The sequence below is a fragment of the Typopeltis vanoorti genome, chromosome 14, assembly GCF_054136105.1.
Source record: "Typopeltis vanoorti isolate ZY-2024b chromosome 14, IOZ_Tvanoo_1.0, whole genome shotgun sequence".
NCBI classification, from domain to species: domain Eukaryota; kingdom Metazoa; phylum Arthropoda; class Arachnida; order Uropygi; family Thelyphonidae; genus Typopeltis; species Typopeltis vanoorti.
The window spans coordinates 32,257,601-32,280,299 of NC_143562.1; the positions used below are offsets into that span (position 1 = coordinate 32,257,601).

The 22,699-nt window shown below is 35.2% G+C and overlaps 1 protein-coding gene across 3 annotated transcripts in view; it reads right to left on the reverse strand.

Moving 5' to 3' along the window:
• The window catches only part of mip120 (Myb-interacting protein 120), a 292,557-nt gene that overhangs the window by 221,343 nt on the left and 48,515 nt on the right, over nucleotides 1–22,699 (reverse strand). For all 3 annotated transcript variants that reach the window (XM_090404171.1, XM_090404170.1, XM_090404169.1), the window contains exon 2: nucleotides 18,837–19,963. In XM_090404171.1, the coding sequence (XP_090260297.1) occupies nucleotides 18,837–19,963 (1,127 nt within the window). The remainder of the gene's footprint in view (nucleotides 1–18,836; nucleotides 19,964–22,699) is intronic.

Here is a 22,699-nt window from a genome sequence, read left to right on the forward strand (position 1 = left end):
AAAATGACATTCCTATTTCTCAATTCCAACCATCATATCAGAAAATTTGGATATGAGGGTGCTTCAGGGGAATTTGAAAAGATGGGTGAGAATTCAGTGGCCAGTTCCAGCCTAGCCAAGGAAATTAAATGCAGTTTGCTATGTCTGTTGAAAAAGCACTCCACTCAAGAAGTAAAGGATCTAGTAATAAAGGATTAAGTTTATGTTACACACAGCAACAGTTATGAAGGTAACTAAAAGGTTTGCTGCATCAAGAAGGATACTGACAAGTTAATATAAAAAATTGTCTTTGTATACCAGAGATAAACATATATAATCATAAATAAAGACTTTCTATTAATTCCTGGTATTTTACCCCATCTCTCCCTTTCAAAGCATTAGTAATTCTCAAGGGTTCACTTCAGCGAGTATGGGAGTGGCAAACCTGAGATACCTAATGCCTCACTTCATGTGTTCATATATCTGTTATATTATCTGATCTGTAGAGTGGTCCCTACTCTTCTTTCATTTTTCTCACTCATTCACCCCAAATGCTATTAGAGTATTCGAGGGTTAGGAGTCCCTTGAATCCCAAGACACCTGGTCAGCGTGGGAGGATTGACCAAATTGCCCATAAATAAATGGAGTTAATAAGAATTGAAGGCCATAGCAACCAAAGAAATAATGACCATGTCACCTCAAACGTGATACCTACTTCTCAGACTAATGAAATATTTGATTCAAACCAAAATGGGAGGTGGTTCTTTGTGGACAGTATGACTGTAAAGAACATCCTGATAAGGAAAATGAACATATGTACTATAATGCCAGAACTTTGAAAGGAGAAGAAAATGATGAGCCGTGTAAAACACTGGTTAAAATAAATTAGGATATTTTTAAACTTTCTAAAACAAGAACAGAAGAAAAAAATTACTGAAATAAACAATTACATACCATTGGGGGGAATCATAGTGAAGGAGTTGGAATTATGATCCATAAAACGATAAAAATATAGCATTCTTTACTTTAAACTAGAAAATTACAACTTAGATTCAAAATCAATTGGCGATGTGACATAATATACTATAAATATATGTATCCAACTCCAGTCATTCAGATGAAGAAATTAACAATTTCTATGAGGATATCTCTAACACTCTCAGAAACAGTACATGTCACTGGAAAATTGTAATGGGAAACTTTAACTGTAAAGTAGTGGCTCTGATCACCAACTCCTCATTGCTGACATGAAAATACATTTGAAAACAAACAGCATATCCACCCAGATTAGACTTCACAGGAATTACTGAGACATATAGCATTAAAGTGGAAAATATATTTCTAGAACTAGGGAAATTATGAGCCTCCATAGCTCAGACAGTATAGACGAAGCCCTTTGGTCGGAAAGACCTGGGTTCGATTCCCTTCAGTGAAGTGAGGAACCTTTACCCTTGGTCTCTTTTGCCTAAAGGTGAGTTAGCTGGTCTCATAGGGAGGTGGTGGTGGGAGGTTCAATCAGAAACTGGATTTTTTGCCCCTCCAGAACATGCAAACTGGTCCCATGAACACACATGGATTACAGTCATGAATGCATCCCAACCATTATGCTGGACTCGAGCCTGGATAAATTTGGGGGTTGGGGAAAGCAATGGTGAACTACCCTGTAAAAATCTCACCAGGAATACTTTGTGGATAAATGCCTACAAAGCCACCTACAGTCGGAAACAACTGAAAGGGAAAACCAGGTCAGGGAATTATAATGATGAAATTACTCTATAAAAACTTTGGGATAAAACCAAAATAATATTACTGAAAACTGCAAAGTCAATGTTCTCCCCAAAATCAACACACCCTGGATATCAAATGAAACTCTGAAACAAGTCGAGAAAAGAAGAGAAATAAAGTCAAAAGGACTTTCAATGGAAGATGATAGGCAAATCTATAGCAAGTTATCCAAGCTCATTAAAAAACTTTGCATTAAAGATAAAAACAACTTTATCAACAAAATGCAGAGAAATTGAAGATCACACAAATAAAAATCAAACCCAAGACCTATTTAGCAAAATAAGGCAGCTGAATAGAAAATTTAAACCAAAGTATTCAGAAGTATAGCCGATGTCAACAATCGTATTTTTACTGATCCAACGGACATCCTTAATAGATGGAAAGACTATTGCTCAATAAGGAACCTTTCATTTTAAAAGAGGAGGTCAAAGAAGTTCTAAAAAAACTCAGAAAAGGGAAAGTCCTGGGCCACGACCAAATACCAAGTGAACTTCTCACATGTCTAGGATCCATAAGAATCAAAATCATCAGAAAAATTTGTAATTAAATCTGGGAGATAGGAGATTGCCTGATGATTGGGTAAAATCCATTCTTATTTCAATACACAAAGAAGGAAATGTCAGCGAATGCAATAATTACAGAACTATAGTCTTGTTCTCATGTGCGAGCAAAATTCTCTTCTATATCATTAAAGAAAGATTTAAACAATATGTTGAGCAACAACTTCCTGTAGAACAGGCAGGTTTTAGAAAAGGGCCTAGAATCAGAGATCAAATTTCTATTCTAAGGCACTTGATGGAAAAGGCTCAAGAATTTAATATTCCCTTGTATATTACACCAAAGCATTTGACTGTGTCAGGTGGGAGAACCAGTGTAAAATACTTAGTAAAATAGGCATCCAATAACATATGAGATACCTTTTAAAACAACTCTAGAAGAGGAATCATGCTGCAGTGAAGATAGATGGAAAAATATCTCAGTAGCCCAATGTTGAGATAGGTATGAGACAAGGATTCAACTCTCCCCTGATCTATACATTCTTTACAGAGAATACATTATGAGAAAGGCACTTAACAAAAAAGATAGTGGTTTCTCAGTTGATAGCAAAAAGATAAATAACCCTAGGTATGCAGATGATACTGTTCCTATTGCTAGCAGCAAAGAAGAACTGGGGTCCCTCATTAAAATAGTTGAATGGGAAAGCCTGAAAGATGGTTTAAGAATTAATCATGATAATTCTTATTATCATGGCCATAGATGAAAATGGTAATTTCACCCACAACACTGACTTCGAAAAGGTGGATGAATTTATTTACCTTGGAGCTCTAATAAGCACTAACGGTACATGTCAACCAGAAATTAAAAGAATAATTACTATGGTAAGGTCAGCACCACTACATAAAAAGATACCATTACTAACTTCTGATCAACAATTTCCCTCCAAATTAATCTGCTATCTGTCAAGACTACAATATTATCAGATTTTATATTTCTGTCATGTAATACACTCTTTACTATATCAATCGATCTTGTTCATCCTCTGAATCTATTTCCTGCCAAAGAACACTTGTTTTGCAAATCTCTCCTCTTCCGTTCTTTTACAAGACCATATCTTTGTCTTTTATTATTTTCATAGAAATCACAACAGTTATTCAATTTAGCCAGAGAATCTAGGAGATTGTACTGGATTTATTTTAAAGTATAACATTATCTGCATAAATAATGATAATGAATATAATAAATATAGATAATGAATAACAGTGGGGATAATGTGCACTGTTGTCTCACACCTGATTTAACATCAACTATCTACCTGTACCTAATGTACTTCTAACAGCTGACTTAGAACTCAAGTACAGACTAAGAACTGCTTAATAAAATGTCCCATTTACACAATGTAACTGTAGCAGTTTGAACAGCTTTCCTCTTAGCACCTTATATGCTTTTTCCAGATCTACAAAATTTAAAAACAGATCCTTGTTACATTTCCATGATTTCTCAACTATCTATTTTAAAGTGAAAATATGGTCATGACCACCTCTATTTGACCTGAATAGAGCTCTTTGTTCACCAAGCTTACTTACCTTCCAAAATTTTTTTAGAAAGTAAACTTGCTGAACTTTTCTCAAGTGAACATTTCTCAAGTATACTTACCTAAATCTTACCAGGAACTATGAGAGTTTTACTACAATCATTGGCAATTTGACCTGCTGACCAGACCTTCTGAGTTATGCATTGCAACTGCTGTAAAACTTTTATACATCCACATTTGAGCACTTCTGGCCAAATTTCATCTACTTCAGCTGCCTTTCCACATTTCAGGTCTTTGATGACTTTTTTCTACTTCAAGTATGGATATGTATACCTGATTGATGTATTTTCTACCACTGTGCTATCACTGCTTGTTCCATTTTGCAATCTTTCAAAGTAATTACTCCTGACATCTAGAATATCCTTTTCTTCAAGTTTTCCTGTCATGTTGATCATCTGCAATTCCTTTTTGGACTCTTTCCACCATTTCTAAGCATTTTTAATAGACTCCAGAGTATTTTGCCACCTTCCTGACATTTATCTTCTATGTTCTTACCAAAGTCTTCCCATCACTTTTGATTAGCTAGTTTTATGCAGTGCTTTACATTCTTACATATTTCTCTGTATTCTCTAAGAATACAAGCTGACTTACTTGCCAGGAACTTTTGATATGCTTTCTTCTTTTCCATCACTGATTCCACCATGGAGTTCTAATTTTAACAGACAACTTCACATCATGCCTCTCTCTGCCTAAATCAATCAATGTTTTCTTAAGGGTTTGCCAATGAATCTCCAAAGTTTGGTTCTTGTTTTCAAACACTTTTATTTTTTTCTTTAATAAAGTTTGTTTATTTTAGTCTATCTTCACACCTGAAAGTTGCTCAACTTCGATTCATCTTAAAATTTTCTCACATACTCTTCTTTTCAATATGAAATTCAATTTTATCATGCTCAAAACTAAATGGTGATCAGTTCCAATTTCAAATCCTCTGTATGCTCTTGAGTCTTGAACCAGTCTTGATTGCTATCATAATCAATTAGACTTTATTTCCTGCAACTTCTCTCCATGAGAATTTGTGAAAATTTTTATGTTGGAACATATTAGTAATAACTATTGATGTCTTGAACACAAATCTACCCAGTGCCTACCATTATTAGTAGCTTTGCTCTTTTCTCCAAATTATCCCAAAATATTTCTGCCTAATAATAATTTCCTACTCTGCTGTTTAGATCTCCAACAAAAGACCAACATTTCCCATTTCATTGTGTCAGCTGCCTTCTCTAATGCCCCAAAAAATTCTCCACAATTTCAATACAGATAACTGTATTGAAATTGTGGAGGACTATACTTACCTCGGTGAATTAGGTAGTTTTATGGAAAAACGAGATAAAGAAAATACGAAGAATCACACAAGGAAATAAAGCATTTTAGTAGTATAAAGATTATCTGTTAGGAGATTTACCAATATGCCTAAAAGAAAGTTTTTTAATATATGTATTATTCCAGTGTTCACCTCTGGAAGTGAGACATGGATTACAAATAAAAAAAATAAAAGACAGGTTGCATGTGGCTCAAAGAGCCATGCAAAGAAGAATGAACCACCTAACAAAAAGGGATAGAATAAGAAATACTAAAATTAGAGAAAAAAAGGACTGGAGTAGAAGATATTGAGAAGTGTTGAAAAGCATATAAATGGAGATGGGCTTGCCACATTCATAGACTGGCAGAAAAAGATGGATAAAATTAAGAACTGAGTGGATGCCAAGAGAAGGAAAGGTCACCAAATTGATGGATGATTTACAAAGGTTTGCCAAAAATGGTGGACATTGATTAATGATAGACAGAACCGGAAAGTTCTGTATCCACCAGTGGATGGAAAGAGGCTAAAGAAGAAGAATTTCTACTAATCAGGAAGAGGACTTTCTTGTTTATGCTCCAATTCTGCATTCCAACTAAAATGAATGTTCATTTATCCCACATATGCTCTACTGCAGTGTTTCTCAAAGTGTAGTATGCTTAACCCTGAGAATATTTTGATGAGCAGAGACAAGCAAGTTATTGTTCCTCTGTATTGAGTCTTGATAAGACCCCATCTTGACTACTGTGCCAGATTTGGGTGCCAGGGTTTCTTCTTGATGGGGAGGAGGTGGAGAGGATCCACAGGCGAGTGACCAAGATGATAGTAGGTCTATGGAATGAACCTTATGAGAACAGGTTGAAGATTTGTGGGTTGCAGAAATTGGTTGATAGGCAGAAAATGGGTGATATGATTGAGACATTCAAATTACTGAAGGGTTTCTATAAGATTAATTCAGAGGATATTTTTGAGTACAGGACTGGTGGTGGGAGGACTAGGGGTTATCCATGGAAACTGGGCAAGAGTGTGGTTAGCAAGGGTGTTATAGCTGGGTTTTTTTACTTTTAGAGTGGTGAATGAGTGGAATAAGCTGCCAGAGTCTGTTGTGGATGCCATGACTGTGAATGAGTTCAAGGCAAGGTATGATTGATACTGTGTGAATATTGAATAGTTGTTCTTGACATGATGTTGAGGCCTCTCTCGACGAGTTTAAGGACTCCTTGGAGTTGCCCTTAATAATAATAATATGCGAAAGGTCTTTTCCCACTTGGTTATACTATAAATTAAAGAGGGAAAGAAACTATATTCTTGGTTTCATCCTTTATCCAAGTGTAAGCAAACAAAGTTTGCACATGAAGTAACTTCACAACTAGGCTACTTGCATATAGAGGCTAATGACTTCACATCAATTGCCTTAGTATCCCATAATACAATGCACATATCCTTACAGGCAAGTATAATGCTAGGAATTATAAGAAGGGCCACTACCCAGACTGGTTTTGACCTTTACTGAGGTCTCATCAGTGGGAGCCAGACCAAGTAGAGATACCAAGGTTGAAGTAATGCAAAAGTCATATTTCCATATACAAGTAGTCAAAAGGTATCACACCTTATTACTAAAATACTCTGGATTAGAGGTAGATGGTGATATATATATATATATATATATCACCATCTACCTACTGGTGATATATATATATATATATATATATATATATATATATACACACATCACCAAGTAGCCAAGTTTTTCAACTTGGCTACACTATAAATTAAAGATGACAAGAAACTATATTCTTGGTTTCATTCTTTATCCAAGTGTAAGCAAACAAAGTTTGTGCATGAAGTAACTTCAAAATTGGACTACGTGTATATAAGGGCAATAACTTCACATCCAGGGTATTTTAGCAATAAAGTGCAATACCTTTTGTATATGGAAACATGACTTTGCATCGGTGCGATTAGCCTAGTCGCTGTGTGCTTCATAACCATATGCCTTGGGAAGGAGTGTCCTAGGGTTGATTGCCGTCGGTAACGTGAGGAGCTGAAGTATCTTTCTCAGCCATAGCCAAGTTAGCTGGTCTTTGGCATGGACAGTAGGATTTCCCCCCCAGTTTATCCTGGGGGTTTTCATCTCGCAAAGCAGGCAAACTGGCCTTGCGAACTTAACACTACAGGACATAGGGCTGACCACCTCATCCTGTGACGGTTTGAGGTCTGATGATTAATAAACCCTCGACACCGCAAGGTAAAAGAGGGTATAAAGAAGATGAGATGATTTCTGCATTACTTCAACCCTTGACATCACTTCTGGGTCTGGCTCACACTAATGAGACCTCAATAAAGGTCGAAACCGGTCTGGGTAGTGGCCCTTCCCATAATGCATAGCATTATACTTGTCTGTAAGGATATATGTTTTGCATTATAGGATATTAAGGCAATTGATGTGAAATCATTAGCCTCTATATACAAGTAGCCCAGTCATGAAGTTACTTCATGTGCAAATTTTGTTTGCTTACATTTGGATAAAGGTGTAAAACCAAGAATATATAACGTTGGAGGTTTAATGGATTTTTTACAACATTCAGAAAGGATTAAAAAGAATTAATTGGCTTCGCACAGGCTTGGCTGACCATGTCTTGGACACCACCCACAGAGTATCATGGAAGAAAACCACCATGCTCCATCACAGCAAATTCAAGAAAGAGAGACTATTCTTAGAAGCAGCAGCTCTTAGAAATCAACCAAATCTTAATAAATACGGTTGCATTAAGCTTCCGAAAATTTGGGAAACACTCATCACCAGAGATCCTACTTTATATTCCAGGCCACCTACAACCGCCCTTAGATGGCGCTCCACCTAGATAGGACTTTAGTGTCACCCACGTGGTTGGGCTTGGTATTGTATGATATTTGTGTTATGTTACATTAGTTATTTTTGTAATCCCCGTAGATGTCCTAGTGACTAGGACGAAATATAGGAAGTATTAAATTCTTTTTAATCCTTTCTGAGCATTGTAAAAAATCCATTAAACCTCCAACATTATGTCTTCACAGCACTTAAGCCTCTATACATGAACCAAGAATATAGTTTCTTGGCATCTTTAATTTATATGTAAAAGGTCTTAGGGGGATGGGGCTCTTTTTTTTTCCACCTCCATTTCTCATTTTTGCTTTAGTTTTGTGTGGAATGTCACAGGTTAGCTATAGTTGTATTCTATAATTAATCAGTCTGGGTAGTGACCTTCTCTCATAATGTAGAACAGTAATACAGCTCCTAGGAGCTGGGTTTCACATTATGAGTAAATACCAAGAACAGTGATTGGAGCTTGCTCCACCCTTACTATAGTTGCCCTATGTTGCACTACCATATGGACTATCCAGGTATTTGTTTATGCTTGGACTCGCCGAACTTCATATAGTTTCTATATCGGCATGAAACTCTTTGAGTTTCTTATTCGACTATGAAACAATATGGGATGTAATATCCCTTAACTTAAATAATTAATATTTCAATAAGTAAAAAAATTATACGGATGTTTTAAACAAAACATGCCTCATGGCATATATCGCCTGATCTCCTTTAGGGCTATGTCAGGTTGACAGCACAATCTCATTCTCAAAACAATATGACGGAAAGTATACTAATGTTAATTTGGCTACACATTAATAATGAATATCTAGTTCTGTCTGAGAAAGCTGTGAAGTATCATCTTCCCTTCCCTACTTCATATTTTTGCAAAGGTTTCTTTTTATGAGCTCTGCATGCTCAGAAAACCCAACCTTTGCAAAAATATGAACTAGGGAAGGGAAGATGATACTTCACAGCTTTCTCAGACAGAACTAGATATTCATTATTAATGTGTAGCCAAATACACAATTTGTCTCTTTGGAATCGAGACAAAGTTAAAAATAACAAATATAGAATTCAATTTCTTCAAATCTTCTTCCCAACAGAAACAATTTCATTCTTCTTATTAATTTTTTTTTATTATGAAAAATTTAAATTATAATTTAATTTAAATTCTACTATATGAATATTAGATTTGTGTAAGTAAAAATGTATTTATAATTACAAAAGAATTCTTTCACATGTTTGTAATTTATTATAATGCAAATGTTAAAAAATAAATACCTTTTAATGATTCATGTTTGAATCAGTATTATGTAACTTATACGAAATTTCCCTGAGAGGGGATAGGCCTGGATGTCACTAAAATTTTAAAATGGGTACATAGGTACTGAAGGTTTAGGAAACACTATTCTATGGGATTCAGGTTGGGAATTTGTGCTGAGCAATGAAGTGTTAAAATAGTATTATATTCAAACCACAGAAGTTTTATCACAATAATTTACTAACTTTCTACAATAAAGTCCAATTGAATTTGATAAGGGAAATGGCTACACTATGATACTGCTCAAAACATTCAACTGGATAACACACAGAACCCTATAATGTAACCATAGAAAGATTTTTCACTTGGTTAGAAAGTGTCTTATACTTGCTAAGAAATTATACTGTTTAATCTTTTATCCAAGTGTACACAAACAAAGTTTACATGCAAAGTATCTTAACAACCGTACTACTTCAACAGATTGTATATACATGTATCTTAGTTGCGAAGATACTTCACAAGTAACTTTTGTTTGCTTACATTTCCATAAAGGATTAAACAAAAATATAATTTATTAGCAAGTATAATTTACTTCGTAAAAAAATTTATATATATATATATTTATATATATATATATAAAAAAATAATAATAAAAAAAAAGCTTTCTACATGCTGAGTTCTGGCCAAACACGTTGTCAGAATCAGATTTTCAATCTCAGATAAATAGTTGAGAAATCATAGGAATATAACAAGGAATTGTATTTGATATATGTTAAATACAATTCCTTGTTATATCCTTATAACTATCTGAGCCTTCCTGCTTTTCCGAGGTGAACTAATACTGACAGCGGTCGACTTCAGGGTATTTGGTGCTGGTGCTTTTGCTATGGCGTAGAATTGTGAGCATTATAACACTTCTTTGTAAACAACATTAGAAGATTCATCATTGTCAACAGAAATAATTAAATTCTCAGGACTGCTAACTCAAGGACATGCTACATGTAACTGTCCTTGTCCGAAACATTCATCTCTTAAATATAAACCCGCATATCTAAGAGTCTGTCCTTGGATTTTTTTAATCGTCATTGCAAAGCAAAACTCTTGCTGGAAATTGTATTTCAAACTATCCATTTGAATGCAAATGGATAGTCTGAAAGAATGAGGGGTATCCAAGGAATTAAGACAATTTCTCCAATACCAGAACCATTAAATATCAGAGCTTCTATCACATTCGGTTTCAACAATTTTTTTGAAATCTAGTTCCATTGTAAAGTTTTTTTTTTTTTTTGGGGGGGGGAGGGCAGATTTCGAAGCAACATAATAAGAACACATATTTTCAATTTAATTTCATGACCAAGCAATCCAGGTGAACTAAGCAAATTTAAAAATTCTATGGAAAAATGAACTGCATTATCTACATCCACAGGTGAATCTACTCATTTGTAAACACTAACAGATCCATTAACCCTATTGAGAACCAACTCGTTCATTATTGACATGGCATCATTTCGAGGTGTGAGGATAGCTTACCCTGAACCACAAAGGTAACTTTTCTGTGATGTTTTCAGTAGATGGGTAGACACTGCAGGTCTGACAATTTTCCCAATATTTAGATGTGTTAATATAATTTTTCTGTCTCTTTGCTGTACTTCCCCATAGCCAATTTTTAACATTTTTGAGGAGAAGGAATGTGCATCAGATGTAGGTGAACATGCATATTGGTTTTGAGAGACAACTTCTCTATGCCATAATGACGATTTCTTAAGGCAGGCATTCACTTTGTTTCCCCCCCCCCCCGGTTCTATGGGACACGACAGACAGTGTTTGTCGAAAATCATCAGCAAATAAAACAGTTATTCCACCCATTCTTTGATTGTCTGATCTGATATCCCTAGAAAGTGGATACTAGATCCTATGTAATTATTGCCTGTGTAATTTTATATTGCCAAAATGAAGCCTTAAGGCTCTTTTTTTTTTTTTTTTTTAGTAATTACTTTTGTAGTAATTTCACCAAATTACTTTTTTTTTGAAATATTGCACATAGGTGTATCATTATCACATTTGTAAGTGGTACTTTGAAAGTAGAATGAACAGTTTGACCACCTTGCAATAAAGTAGCTGTATACCTGAGGATACCACAGGTAGGGCGATTTTTACCTTGGCTTCTCAAATTTAGTAGAAATATTTTCCCAGTACCACCTGGAGCATCCAAGAAAAACAGTTTTCCTGATAGATTTTCGCAGCTTGTTAAAACATTGTGAAAAACACCAGCTTGATCTTAAGTTAGTGATGGTTTGTGCCAGGTTAATAAATCCTGAAGTTTCCCTGGATTAAATCTGTATCTAGAAGTAAAGGATTGTTTGGTAATGGGTACCAAATACACAGGTAATAACAAAAAAACTTAACATCACAATATCTAACAACAGAATTTAACAATATCTGGCCAGATATTATTAGTCTGTTACTTGTCTGCATTCAAATATTGTGATTAAATCAATCCACCTAGATCATGGTCTTCCTCAGGGTCATTTTCTTCCTATCTTGGCATCAAAAACCTGTTTTGTTAATCATTCCTCCCCCATTCTGTTAATGTCAAGTTCCTTCTAATATCTTCACTTTTAATATGAATCTGCTGATGCCATCTGTTCAGGTCCCTAATTTTCTCAGAACTCTCATATATGTTGTCTGTAATCTTTGATTAAATGCTTTATTTCTAATTTAACTCCCAAATTCATAACTTAAAACTGTTTTGAACACTGTCTTGTATACTGCTAGCTTAGTGTTCTGATTGATTTCTCTCTTATTCCATAAAAATTTAGTCAACTAGCTCTCTACCATACCAATTTTCTTTATTTTGTTGTTTATTTCCAAATTTAATTTGCCATCTTCACTAAAAACTGCACCTAAGCAGCTGAATTATTTTACTTCTTCTATACGTTCTCTATTAAGAATGCTGCTGAAGTTTTCGATGTTCCTATTTGCATTATTTTGGTCTTTTTATTGCTAATTTTCATTCCAAATTTGTTACAGATGTTATTCAAATTTAGATAGAGAATCTAAATGATTATTTAATTATATCTATATAATTCATGCATCTACATTCATAGAAAGAGTTATGTTTGATATCTGATTTTAATATCAGGTTTAATGCCACTTTCTTTCATAATGTGATTCACACAGATGATTAATAAGAGTGGAGATAGTGTGTCCTCTTGACTTACACTTGATTTCACATCTAACCATCTTTTTATATTTTCTTCAATTCTAATTGTTGACTTACAGACTATTTACTGCTCTGCACAATGTTCCATTTACCCCATATAATTGTAATGTTTTGAAAAGGGCACCTTTGCCATATGCCTTACCTTACATGAAAATAAATTAATATGTACTGCCAACACATCAGCCTTTTCATGCTTGAGAATTCTACAACAGGTAATAAATAAATATGTAATTTAATTCAATATTTCCTCTACAGTAGCTGAGACATTTTTCAAAGTGAATGATAACAAAGCATAATTATGTAAGTACAATGTGCCTTCCTCCACTTTTTTTTTTGCTTTTAATTGAAATGAAGAATGCTCTTCCAAATATTGGCAATTTTTTTTTTAAACAAATATTTGGAAGACTGTATTTATATTAGAGGCATTTTGCACAGAATATGCAATTCCCAAAAAAAAATAACATTTTACTTTTGAAGTGGAGTATTCTTAGGGTAATGGTGGTGAGCATATGATCTGGTAGTCCACTCTTCTGTAATGATTCATAATTATATAATTTTGGTGTTCTCTTTAACTGCAGGTCTACTAGAGTGTCTATAATAAAGTTTACATTAGCAACATATTCTATACACCTCTGGCAATGGATGGACTTCATTGCGAGGAAAGCAGATAAGGATCATCATCATCATCAAATTCCTGCCAAGTACCCTCAAGGGGTGTACAGGATATGAGAGTACTACATGAAGAAATTACATCATTACAAACTCCCTATCTACAATTTTCCTCCAAATCAGTCTGTTTCTTGTCAAGACTCCAACATTATCAGATCTTATATTTCTATCGTCTAAGGCACTTTGTACCGTATCAATCCACCTATATCTTGGTCTTCCTCTGGGTCGTTTTCCTGCCAACCTGGCAGAGAACACTTGTTTTGCTAATCTTTCCTCTCCCATTCTATTTAAGTGACCATACCATCTGAGATTAGCTCTGCTAACGCATTCCTGGATGCTGACAACGTCAAGTTCTCTCCTAATATCCTCATTTTTAATATGATATTGCCATTGATGCCATCTGTTCACGCCTCTAATCTTTCTCAGGACTCTCATATCTGCGGTCTCTAGTCTTTGGTCAAGTGTTTTACTTCTGACCCGGCTCTCAGATCCATAAGTTAAAATTGGTTTGAACACAGTCTTGTATACAGCTAATTTAGTGTTCCGACTAATTTCTTTCTTATTCCATATGAATTTATTCAATTGACTTCCCACGATACCAGCTTTGCTGATTCTGTTGTCTATTTCTATATTTAGTTTACCATCTTCAGTAAAAATTGTGCCTAAGTAGCTGAAATGTTTTACTTGTTCCACAGGTTCTCCATTCACAACACAGTTGACATTTTCAATGATTCTGCCTATTTTCATTGTCTTTGTCTTTTTATTGCTGACCTTCATACAATATCTATTACAACAGCTATTCAATTTAGTCAGAGAATCTTGCAGACTTGTAGCGGATTTATTTAGAAGTATAACATCATCTGCATAAAGCAAAGAGCTGACATTAACATCTCCAATTTTGATATCAGGTTTAATACCACATTCCTTCATAATGTGATCCATATAGATAATGAATAACAGAGGGGATAATGTACATCCTTGTCTCACACCAGATTTAACATTAAACCATCTTCCTGTACTTCCTTCAATTCTAACTGCTGACTCACAACTCAAATAAAGACTAAGTATTGCTTGATATAATGCCCCATTGACACCATATAACTGCAGCGTATTGAATAGCTTCTCTCTTGGCACCTTGTCATATGCCTTTTCCAAATCGACAAAACTTAAATACAGATCTTTCTTATATTCCCATGCTTTCTCGACTATTTGTCGTAAAGTGAAGATCTGATCCTGACAGCCTCTATTTGGCCTGAATCCAGCTTGTTCTTCACCAAGCTTTTCTTCCACAATTCTTCTCAATCGTTTCTCAAGTATACTTGCATAGATCTTGCCAGGAACACTCAGCAGGGAAATACCTCTGTAATTCTCACATTCAGTTTTATTTCCCTTTTTATATATGGGTACTATGAGAGCTCTACTCCAATCATCGGGAATTCGTCCCTCTGTCCAGGCTTTCTGAACTATGCAGTGCAGCCACTGTAAGACTCTTATACCACCATACTTCAGCATTTCTGGTCGAATATCATCTACTCCTGCTGCCTTTCCACATTTCAAGCCTTTGATGGCTTTTTCTACTTCAAGTATGGATTATGTATTCCTGGCTGTATGCCTGGTCAGTGTTTTTTATCACTGTGCTGTCATCACTGCTTGTTTCATTTAGCAGTTTTTCAAAGTAATTACTCCATACTTCAAGGATATATTTTTCTCCTGTTTTCATTTCACCTTTATCATCTCTAATTCCTTTTACAGCACTCTTTCCTCCATTCCTAAGCTTCTTCAACAACCTCCAGAATATTTTGCCACCTTCTTGATATTTATTTTCTATATTCTTGCCAAAGTCCTCCCATGACTTTTGTTTAGCTAGTTTTACACACTGTTTAGCTTTCTTACATTTGTTTCTGTATTCTGTAAGAGTAAAAGCTGACTTATTTGCCAGGAACTTTTGATATGCTTTCTTCTTTTCCTTCACTGCCTCTTTAACTTCCTGTGTCCACCAGGGAGTTCTGATTTTTTTATCCTTGCACACAACCTCACCACATGCCTCTCTGGCAGAATCAATCAATGTTTCCTTCAGAGTTTGCCACTGAATCTCCAAGGGTTGATTCCTGTTCTCAAACTCTTTCATTTTCTTTTCAATAATATTTCTGTATTTTAGTCTACAGTTCACATCTGAGAGCTGCTCAACTTTTATTCGCTTTAAAACTTTCTTACATGTTATTCTTTTCAATATGAAATTCAATTTTATCCTGCTCAAGACTAAATAGTGATCACTTCCAATTTCAAATCCTCTGTACACTCTGGTGTCCTGCACCAGGGAGAAAACATCACTATCAACAATAACATAGTCAATGAGACTTTTCTTATTCCTAGCCTCTTCTCTCCATGTGAATTTGTGCACATTTTTATGTTGGAACATGGTGTTAGTAATAACCAGTCCATGTCCTGAGCAGAAACCCAACAGATATTTGCCATTATTATTAGCTTTGCTCTTTTCTCCAAATTTTCCCAAAATATTTTTGTATGTCTCACAATCATTTCCTACTCTACTATTTAGATCCCCAACAAGGACCAACTTTTCCTTTTTCATTGTGTCAGTTGCTTTTTCTAAAGCCTCAAAAAATTCCTCCACTTCTACCTTAGTAGAACCTTCTGTGGGACCATAGGCACAAATAAGTCTCATTGTCCAGTTCCCCATTCTCATATTTGCCCACATTACTCTACTTGAGACTGACTGCCATTAAAGAAGATTAGCCTCGTATTTTGTGTTGAATACTATGGCTACTCCTTCTTTTCCTTGATTGTCATTGCCTGAATATAACATTTTGTATTTATTGCTCAGAAAGATCTCACCAGTTTTGGTCTTTTTTGTTTCAGTCACCCCTATTATGTCGATCTGGTACTTATCTAATTCCTCAGCTAGCTCCATTTCTTTGCCATTCAGGCTTCTTACGTCGATAGTACCGATCTTTAACTCTGGTGATGTTGAGTTGGGGTTTGTTTTCAGATTTGTTCCAGTAGCTGACTTTTTGCTATTCGCCCTGGTTCCCTGGCGAAAACAACGGGGGCCTTGTTTAACCTGGCGACACCCCAGCCGGCATGAAATTTTGTCATGTTGTACCATCATTTTTTATTTTGGTTTAACCAATAAGAATACAATTTGGTCGGCTAAATCCCAAATTGCCAGCCCATCCTCGTTCGTTCAGTATCAAAGTAGATACCCAACAGGGTGCACCACGAGAAGGTGAGGATTGGACATTAGGTCAGAAGCCCTGGTCGGTTCTCCGCATTCCTTTAAAGGCTATGTGGAGGTCTCCTCTCAGTTATACAGCTTTGACCCTTAAGCACCCCCATGCTTTCTCGACTATTTGTCGTAAAGTGAAGATAAGGATAGTTAGTTTAAATATTTCATATTGCAGAAGGGAAAAAAAAAAATCGCTTGCAAATAGAGGGCATAGTTATGAACTCTCTATCTGCACTGCTGCTCACAAATATATTTATGGAAACCTTTGAAGAAAAGAATAAGTGCCATCCAACTCAAACCTTCCTCATGCCTATTGCTACATACGTGATATTTTCACTATTTGGCTGTGACACATTACATACATTTTTGGTGCATTTCAGTCTAGACACTAGAATAAAGTTTGCTATAGAAACTGAGATCAACGAAGTTAACTAACTCTTAGATACCACACTGCTAACTGTGGTATCTACCACACTGCTAACTGTGGTATCTAAGAGTTAGTTAACGAAGTTAACTAACTCTTAGATACCACATAACTAAGGTATGGCAATTTTGCTATCTACAGAAAACACACATACTAAAAGATATATATATGTATTAACTCACACCAGCGGTGGACCCAGGGGAGAGAGGGGGCAGGTCTCCCCAAAGGGGGGGACTAGAAAATTTTCCAAAAATCTTTTCCTAATTAAAATCTTTTTACTTTTTTTTTTATGTTGTGTCTTCTATTTCTATACTACTTATATCTTGATCATTGCAGATGCTCAGTCATAGGTTGTATGCGATGCGTAGTGTGTATTCTCAAATCGTCTACTCAATTCACCCCTTCCCCCAAGATTAAATCCTGAGTGTGCTACTGACTCACAGCCACCATCTTGCACCAATGCATAGCATAATAAAAACACAAACACAGGGCTAGATCCATCTGCTCATGTGGCATCATGCTCCAAAAAGAATTACATTGCATCTTAAACAGTTACATAATAACAAGCAGACTAACCGGGAACAATTAAGAGCGCTCTAAAACAGTAACAATAGTTCCTTAAATAATGAGAATTTCAATAATAATAATAATAATAAACTCAACAAATACCAATTACATTATAAACAAATATGTACTCTGCTTCACAAGTGAAATGTTAAGGTTTTCCTGGGAATCTGCATATCTCTACAGAATGCTCCCAATTTAAACAAAATGACTTGCAAATATTTGGGAGACTGTCATCCTCCATTTCAATCAACAAAAAAAACCAGGTACTTCTGGCTGAATCCAGAGGGCACAGCAGAATTCTTGCTTGAAACTTCTTGTTCTTATTCAATTATGCTTTTGTTTTGCCTTATTCATTAATAGTGAAAATTCCTTGGCTACTATAGTATAAATATTAAATTAAAATATTTAATTATTTTTTTTTTTATCTAATGTGCTTGTGATAAGCCATTTTGAGGAAATGAAGAGGCAATCTGAGAAAATGGTCATTATCATTTTCCCAATAAATTCTAATTAAAAAACATGTTATGGTCATCTTTAATCACCAAACTAGATGCAGCAAAGTTTCTATTGAAGTTAACATAACATTTGGATACTTCAGAAATAATATGGATAAGATGCTTGTATTTTTTAAAATACTTTAGTTCTCTAATAAACAGGTTTTGTGGCAGGTGATGAAAATCATCTATCACTTTCCCAAAAACATACATGCTGAGATTCAAACCTCAAGTCCACATTCTAGAAAGTGGAAGCACTCAAGAACAGCAAATCAGTTTAAAAACCTGATCCTGGTATGTTCATCACATAACATACTTTTTTTTTTTAATATTTTAAAATAAAATAAGAAGAAAATAAATGGTCAACTGTCACTATTGTAAACACTTAAACTACTTAAAATTCCTGGCTGAACCCCCCCCCCACTCCATATATACAATGATATTCTAAACAAAATTTACAATAGCAAACTACCGTCACTTAAACCTCTCTGATGGGGTTCTTAGTATAGTGAGCAGTGACTGTGTTATTTTTGACTTATGTACATGTGCTGTTAAGTAAAAGAAAAAAATTATGTTAGGAAACAAATATTTAGATTTTTATTAAAAGAAATAACTTGTGTAGTATAAAAATCTATGACATGTTATTTTATCTTTTAGAAACATTTCTACATTTAGATAATCATGATTTTAAATGCATCTTCAACCCCTAAGAACAATTTCTTTGGATAACGATGATCAAGTTTTAAATTTTGTAAGTGTTATTTTTTAAGAACTACCTAATGTAAGATCTTAACTTTTTTTTTTTTATATATTTTCACTTTTATTTTAATAATATTATTAGCCTACAATTTTCTAGGTGATAGGGAACTTATATCTAAATTTAATGGCTATTTTTTAAAATATTCTGATAAAAGTATAAATTATCTAAAATTTCAACCTAAACGCACCTGTTTTGCTGGAGTACCGGGAACAGTTTTAATGACTTGAGGAGCAACAGCATTCACCATTGCTTTAGATACTGTAAATGACTTGGTAGGACTAGCTAAAAGAATAGTTGACTGTTGCTGTGTCCCTACAGTGCTACTTGATACTGCTCCTGAGCTGGATGTTACAACACTGCTGGCAATAGGTGTCATTGTGGGTTGGTTAGTTACTGTATTATTTGTAATAATCACTTTGGTAAAAACCTGTCCACTACCAGTTGTAACAGACCGTTTGAGAGATGACTGTGCAGTGCCAGTACTGCTCACTGAACCCAAAACTTGTGGCACTGATACTAATGTACCTTGCTGAGGCACAAGAACTTTCACATCAGTACCTTTAAGAGCAGTCAGAGATGTAGGTAAAGTGGTAGTTAATGTTGCTCCTTGTGGAACTAATCCAACAGCAGGTATAGTAACAACTTTTGTTGTTCCAGCAGGACCCATTACTGGTTGAACCACAGTCACATTTGTCCCTGAACTGGCTGTTACAGGTGCAATAGATTTTGTTTGAAGAACTACTGGTGCAGTAGTCACTACTGGCTTTTGCACAATTAAAAGTGGCTGTTTAGCTTTATTTACAGAATTTGGTGATGGTTTCAATACTGTAGACATAACAGCATTACTTGTCTCACTTACCAATGAATCCACAGATGCACATGAAATTATAGCACTGCTTGCAGCAGTCACAATACTATTTACTACAGACACAGTTTCATTTAGGTTCTTTGAAGTCACATTATCAGATTTTTTTGTAGACTCTTTCATAACAATGCTATCTTGAATGGTAGCTGAATGTTTACTTGCCTGACAAGTGGCCACAGATACAGCGATAGTTTGATCTTTATTTAGAGTTGTGGTGGAAGAATGAGACTGACTACTATTTGGCAAAACAGAAGCTAAACTTTCTAATTCAGCTTGAATTTTTTCAAAATCTGCTAAATCTTGTGCACTTAACTTTCCTATATTTAAATCACCATCTCCATGTTCAGAAGGTTCATTGTCATGTTCACAGTCAGCAGATACTTTTTGGGAGGATGAAAAGGATTCCTTTGTAGGTGAGATTTCAGTATCTACTTTAGTGAGTGATATCCCTGAAAAAAAAAAAAAAAAATTATATCATGAAAATGGCACTAAAAATGCAAGATAACAAAATCAACTAATATTAAGAATTTTTTATTTTTTTAAAAAAATCAACTAAATGAAAAAAATATGTTCTAGTTGGAATTTATAATCATTAGTTAATAGTTTCATTAAAGCCACATGCTAAACAATTGTTTTCTTCAGTAAGATATATTGCACAGGAATCATTGGAAAAGTGCTTAAATGAGGCAGTATCTGAATGTATCCCTAGAGTTTAAAGAATATATAAGGTGGGAGTGAAATGAATGTGCAACCTTATTAAGCAAGAGATCCATAAGAAGATTATGTGGAAGGAATATTGTGAGAATAAGAGTGAGAGGCGTTATGAAATATATAAAATGCAGGACAGAAAAGTAGCAAGTATTGTGTGGAAAGCTAAACTGGAGAATGAAAAGAAATTGGCTAAAGGCAATCCAAATGAATTTTATCATTATGTCACAAGTAAAAGAATGAATATGGAAGAATAACTTTACTGAATGCAGATGATATTAGTACTCTAGTGTCAGAAGCTAATCAGATTGTTCAATTAATGAGTGCTCAATTTCATAAGATATATCAACCAGATGTAACATGGTGCACAGCATTATTACATCGGATAAACAAGAAGTGTACAAGAATGAGGTTGAAGAGCTGTTGTATAACTTGGATAAGAATTCAGTATTAGGGGCAGATGAAATATCAGCACTTATGCAAAAGGCATATTCATCTGAATTGGCTAACTCTCTGAGAGGTTTGTATAACTTGAGTCCCAGCTCAGGAAACATACCACAGGAATGGAAGAAACGTATGATAGTTCCATTGTATAAGGGTACTGCAAAAACTGGTGTATCTAACAAGTGACCTATGAGTATCTCTGGTATAGTGGTGAAGATTTTAGAGAAGTTGGTAAGAACTTGCATACAGAAATAGGTAGGCAGACAAGCTATACTCTGCAAGGAACAGCATACGTTTACTAAAGGAAGATCATGTCTTAGCAATTTGCTCATATTTTATAACAACGTTACAGCCAAGTTGGATAAAGGATATGGATACACTATAATAATGTTGGATTTTGCTAAGGCATTTGATAGGATACTACACAAAAGGTTGTTGCATAAACTGGAGAATATGCATTTGTAATATAAACTCTTGACTTAGATAAGTGGATGGTTGACATAGACATCATGGTATATGATGGATAGTGAATCTGCAGATTTAAGGTTACTAATGGTGTACCCCAGGGTTCACTCATTGGGCCATTGTTGTTCAATCTCTGCATTAATTACATTAGGAAGGGCCTAACAGATGTGCAATTGTTTGCTGAGGATGCAAAGGAAAGCAGCACAATCAAGGATGATACTGGTGTCCAACACTTACAGAATGATTTGAATAGTCTGTAAATTTGACTAAATGAAAATGGCTATATGTTTTATGTTAGTAAGTGTAAAGTTATGCACTTTGGCACGATGTTAATTTCAACAGCATATTATATGTGAATAGATTGAGTGAATGGACAAAGGAATGGGGATGAAAATTCGATGTTGCAAAATGTAAGGTTTTAAAATTTGGGAAACAAAGATGGATGTAGAGGTCCCCACACTTGGTGGAGATATACTGTTGGAGATGGAAAAAATAAGATATCTTGGGGTGAATAATGATCTGAAATTTAGGGTACACATTGCCAAAATTGTGAGGCCAACACAAAGAATTCTGGGAACGATGCAGAGGACACTGACTTGTAGAAATAAGGAGATTCTTGTTCCATTGTATAAAGCTCTGATTAGGCCAGACATGGACTACTGTGCACAGATTTGGTCACCTCATTTTGAAAAGGAGAAAGAGATGTTGGAAAGGGTCTAGAGGCGACTGACAAAGGCAGTTTCTGATCTCTGGAATGTTGAATATGAGGAAAAGTTGAGAAGATGCAATTTACAGTCTAGTAGATAAGAGGAAGAGGGGGTTGATGTGATAGAGACCTACAAGTTACTAAGGGATTGTTATAGGATCAATGTTGAAAAGGTTTTATAGAAAACAGTGGGAGATCAGGGGAGAACCAGAGGTTATCACTGGAAGCTGTATAAGGAGGAAGTGAACAGGGGAGTGAGAAGCAGGTTTATTCCATGCAGAGTTGCGAATGATTGGAATGCCTTGCCTGAGAGGATAGTATCTGCAGAGAATTTGAGTGTGTTTAAGGCATGGTATAATGAGCTGTGTGTATAAAAAAAGGACCTCTTAGATGAGTCTTTGACTCCATGGGGTCTTGGGATTAATAATAATAATATTAGCAGGGTTATGCTACAAGAAACTGTTAAGGCTAGGGATCTTAGCATAATGGTGGATAGAAATCTGAAGGAGTGCTTAAGGGTCAAAAGCTGTATAACTGGGAGACCTCCACGTAGTCTTTTAAGGAATGCAGAGAACCAACTGGGACTTCTGATCTAATGTCTAATTCTCACCTTCTCGTGGTATATCCTATTAGGTTACCTAAATACTGAACGAATGAGGACAGGCTGGCAATTTGGAATTTAGCTAAACAAATTGTATTATTATTGGCAGAAACCACAATGTAAAATGATGGTTAAACAAGGTCCCCTTGTTTTCAACGGGGCAAACAGTGAAAAGTCAGCCAGTGGAACAAATCCCAGAACATGTCCCAACTCAGAGTTTGAGATTGTACCATCAACACATGAAAACATCAACAGAAAAGA